This window comes from Lottia gigantea (assembly GCF_000327385.1).
Source record: "Lottia gigantea unplaced genomic scaffold LOTGIsca_138, whole genome shotgun sequence".
Taxonomy (NCBI): domain Eukaryota; kingdom Metazoa; phylum Mollusca; class Gastropoda; family Lottiidae; genus Lottia; species Lottia gigantea.
In genome coordinates, this window is record NW_008707580.1 from 472,758 (window position 1) to 477,753 (window position 4,996).

A 4,996-nucleotide genomic window follows, 5' to 3' on the forward strand; every position below is an offset into this window, starting at 1 on the left:
AAATCCCCCCCCCCCCCCCCCCATCATCCTTGGGGGTACAGATATTAATCTGGACGCGAAATCCTACCTTACTTTCTGAATTTACATAATCTTTACAATTGATGGAAATTTCATCTGCTGTTACACCGAATGTTCCCCGAAAATCTGCAAAAAAAATCGTGAAATTTGATAACTTATATGTTGATTTCACAAAACTTGGCCATTTTATTATAATCATACCTTAGTCTCACAAACAGGAATTTTTTGTGTGTCCAGAATTATCTACGTTTGAAAGTTAAAATGACCACTCGTCTTTTCTAGAGACGCTACCATTATATAGAAAAGACATCTATAGAAATAGTGAGTAAAATTCCTAGTTTGAGATATTTTTAAAGGAATTATGTGATTTTCGTACATTTCTAGTATTTCTGAAGACTATTTACATATATTCAAGACTCAAATCAACCCTTCAAAAATGGCGTAACTGTCTCTTGAAGACATTCCAAGACAAAAGGAATACAGTTGAAAATAAATATTTTGAAAATTGGTAAAAGCAAAATGCTTACCCGGATTACTACAGGTCACTCCCATGTTTTCACAACTTCTCAACTATAAATTTTATAATTCTTATGGCGTTTAAGATCTGACTTAATTATATTTTCTACGTGTTTAATTAACACATCACCTTGTCACCTGGTAACACTTTTTATAATTTATTATGTTAATAACTGTGAAAACAGGTGATATAAACATTGAACAGTGCGGTTCCGTCACTAACAGTTATCGGCTGGAGTAGGGTCAGAAAAATTGGGCCATGTTTTATGGAGATTTTCCCCTGCCCCGAGGGTGCGTTGGTAAGAATTTTTGCAGTGGGGCAATCGGGCCAGCCTCAATTTGGGATGGGAGGGGATGGGGGTTGGCCCAAGGGATAAACTGATAGGGAAACGTGTTCGGACAATTTGAAAAAGATCAATGACAAAAGGTTTGGCCGAGGCACTTAGGTTGATATCCTTGTAAAATATAATTGTTCCTTTTTTTTATCATAAGTATTTTTGTCTCTATTGCGTCCACAAGGATATTTGGTCACTATTGCGTCCACAAGGCTATTTGGTTTCTATTGCGTCCACAAGGATATTTTGTTCTTATTGGGTCCACAAGGATATTTTGTTCTACTTGCGTCCACAAGGATATTTTGTTCCCATTGCGTCCACAAGTAAATGTAAAAGATAAGACTATAGATTCTGTTTTCGTTCCACTTTACCTATTTGGGTACATTTAAAAGATTAAGTCAATCCTCTTATCACGTGATTTGTTTCATCACGTGATTCTTCTTGGACAAAATGGTGGAGTCTGTACGTGTCGCATAAGATACAGATATTTACATTGTAAAAGGATACATTTCTTTACAGGCAGTCCAAATTTCCACCCAATTTTTGAACAATAGAGATGGAAGGCTTAGAAAAAATCGAGTTTGGTTCCGCCATCAAAGATCAGGAATTTTTTCTGAGGGAAAAATGTGTTCATCTGAATCATGGCTCGTACGGAGCAGTACCACGACGGGTCTACGAATACAGATTGAAACTGCAAAACGAACTTGAAGAACATCCAGAACTGTGGTTCCGAAGAAATATTCGTCAATATTGGGCCGATTCCAAAGCGGCAATTTGTAAATTTGTCAATATTAAGGACACTGATTGTATGGTTTTTGTAGAAAATGCTACGACTGGCACCAATGCAGTCTTAAAGAGTCTGAAATTCCTGAAAGGGGACATAATTCTAGGCACCAACTTGACCTACCAAGCTGTGAAAAATTTGGTTCAATATGTAGGAGAAACTAGAGAGGGAGTCGAATCCAGATTTTTAAAAATAACGCTACCAATAAAAACGAAAGATGACATCATCAATTTGTATCGCGATTATTTGAAAAATAACAAAAACGTGAAAATTGCTGTCATTGACTATATAACCAGTCCGAGCGCCATTTTGATGCCAGTAAAAGAAATTATCGAAGTTTGTCGTCAACATGGAGTTTTAACGTTAATAGATGGCGCTCACTCACCAGGACAAATTGAGCTGAATTTGGACGAATTAGGAGCTGATTTTTTTGTTGGAAATTTACACAAATGGCTGTTTGCTCCACGCGGCTGCGCTATTTTATACGTAGCGAAACAACACACAGATAAAATCCACGCTCTTAATTCATCATGGCATCTTTACGAAGGATTGAACGCAGAATTTATTGACAACGGAACCAAAGACCATACGCCATTCTTTTGTGCCGAGGCTAGTTTGAATTTCTTTAAGAGTATCGGTGGTTTTGAAAAGGTTTACGGGTATAATAAGAAGTTGATTCGAGAGGGAAGTGAGTATCTGATGAAGTTATGGGGAACAGACAAGCAAGATATACCAGAAACCATGGAAGCTCCGTTTATGATCAACGTTCAACTTCCGCGACTAAAAGGTGTCGAAGTTAGCGGAGAGTCGACGATGAAATTACAACTAGATTTACTGGAAAATCAAGACATCACTTCAGTCTTCATTACTTATCTTGGAGTGAATTATTGTAGACTCAGTTGTCAAGTCTATAATACAATGGATGATTTTATTAAATTAGGTCAGGCTGTGAAAAAATTAATGATTTAAATATATCACAGCGTAGTTAAACAGATTGTAAAGAAGTTTTCTAAACTTTACTTGTGTATCAGGGACACTGATAGCATCAATTTACACCATTCTAATTTTCAATCAGACGTCTGTGGTTCTTGTTAAAGAGATTGTAAAGAGGTTTTCTAAATTTTGTATGTGTATCAGGGACACTGATAGCATCAATTTACATCATTCTAATTTTCAATCAGACGTCTGTGGTTCTTGTTAAAGAGATTGTAAAGAGGTTTTCTAAATTTTGTATGTGTATCAGGGACACTGATAGCATCAATTTACATCATTCTAATTTTCGATCAGACGTCTGTGGTTCTTGTTAAAGAGATTGTAAAGAGGTTTTCTAAACTTTACTTGTGTATCAGGGACACTGATAGCATCAATTTACATCATTCTAATTTTCAATCAGACGTCTGTGGTTCTTGTTAAAGAGATTGTAAAGAGGTTTTGTAAATTTTTCATGTGTATCAGGGACACTGATAGCATCAATTTACATCATTCTAATTTTCAATCAGACGTCTGTGGTTCTTGTTAAAGAGATTGTAAAGAGGTTTTCTAAATTTTTTATGTGTATCAGGGACACTGATAGAATCAATTTACATCATTCTAATTTTCAATCAGACGTCTGTGGTTCTTGTTAAAGAGATTGTAAAGAGGTTTTCTAAATTTTTTATGTGTATCAGGGACACTGATAGTATCAATTTACATCATTCTAATTTTCAATCAGACGTCTGTGGTTCTTGTTAAAGAGATTGTAAAGAGGTTTTCTAAATTTTTTATGTGTATCAGGGACACTGATAGTATCAATTTACATCATTCTAATTTTCAATCAGACGTCTGTGGTTCCTGCAATTCTACAGACATCTGATACAAAATTTAGAAAACCTTTTTACAATCTCTTTAAGTTGATTGTGGTAGTTATTATTAGTCTAGTTTGTTATATATCTATATTTTTATATATTTTTCTTTTCATGTACTTAGTATATACACTGTTTGTATGAATCCGACATTTTTTAAGGCTGCATTTCTTTTATTTTGAAAAGGGACACGACCAAGATTTCTGTGCGAGAAATCATTTATGAGTCTAGAAACGTGAATTTTTTTTATCTAAGCCAATCAGTAATAGTGTTCACAGCTCACTGTCGAAATTTGAGCCTTCAAATCCATGTGTGTCCAGAATTATCCACGTTTGAATGCTAAAATGACGACTCGTCTTTTCTTGAAAATCAGTAATAGTGTTCACAGCTCACCGTCAAAATTTGGGCCTTCATATCCATGTGTGTCCAGAATTATCCATGAACATGATGTCATCGAGTCGTCCATTTGATGTCATGTATACAGTAGACTCAATCATCCTACGACAGAAGATGTCTTGTCAGAGACTATATCAAGACGGTCGACTTTAGGATACGAAATAAATAAAACTACCTCAATTAAATTATTTTTTATTTTTTGAGATTTATTACAATAATAAAATATTTTAAAATTGTGTTTAATACTTTGATAATATAATATTAAAACAGAACCAGTAGGGACGCAGGCTGAAAATAGGTCAGTTGTCTGGCGACATGTTCCAGGTTCTGTTTTAGTTGTCTGAAGATCACACAGTGTGAAACTCTGAATAACAACATGTTTCAGGTTCTGTTTTAGTTGACTGAAGATTACATAGCATGAAACTTGAGTGACAACATGTTTCAGGTTCTGTTTTAGTTGTCTGAAGATCACACAGTGTGAAACTCTGAGTAACAACATGTTTCAGGTTCTGTTTTAGTTGTCTGAAGATCTCATAGCATGAAACTCTGAGAAACAACATGTTTCAGGTTCTGTTTTAGTTGTCTGAAGATCACACAGCGTGAAACTCTGAGAAACAACATGTTTCAGGTTCTGTTTTAATATTTCTAAGTTGATGATATGTATATATATTATGAATAATAAAATGATATAGAATGACTATCTTGTGATAGCAAACAATAGGGGTTGAAGTTCAACATTGGGCCTTTGTGATCGTGACATCATAAAATTCTTAGTTTTAGTGGAATTGCAGGAATCACAGGAATCACAGAAGTCCGATTGAAAATTAGAGACTACAGTTTTAATCCAAATTCAATGAAATTTGGTGTGAATATTTATAATGATGAGATCTTAGTCAAGATTAAATTTGACAATTTTTCGATCAACGGAAGTTGAGTTATTGCCCATGACTTAGTAAAAACGCAATAAAATTTCTTAGCGTTACAGGTGACAGTTTATATCAGAATTATATCAAATTTTGTGTGTTTGTTTAAATCAACAATATCTTGCACGAATTAGATTTTTGTTATGATTTGACACAGATAGGTGACTGCCCTAGATATACTGA

The 4,996-nt window shown here is 34.7% G+C and overlaps 2 protein-coding genes across 2 annotated transcripts in view; one reads left to right on the top strand and one right to left on the bottom strand.

Moving 5' to 3' along the window:
- The window catches only part of LOTGIDRAFT_172643 (hypothetical protein), a gene marked incomplete at both ends in the record, with an annotated part of 3,934 nt that extends 3,364 nt beyond the window's left edge, over positions 1 to 570 (bottom strand). Inside the window, 2 exons of the mRNA XM_009049540.1 lie at positions 68 to 144; positions 546 to 570. Coding sequence (XP_009047788.1) covers positions 68 to 144; positions 546 to 570 — 102 coding nt within the window. The remainder of the gene's footprint in view (positions 1 to 67; positions 145 to 545) is intronic.
- Positions 571 to 1,317: 747 nt separating this feature from the next.
- On the top strand, positions 1,318 to 2,616 carry LOTGIDRAFT_200298 (hypothetical protein; the record flags this gene model as incomplete). The annotated part of the gene is made up of 1 exon (XM_009049541.1): positions 1,318 to 2,616. A coding segment is annotated over exon 1 (1,191 nt), but the record flags the coding sequence as incomplete, so codon positions are not given.
- Positions 2,617 to 4,996: the final 2,380 nt, after the last annotated feature.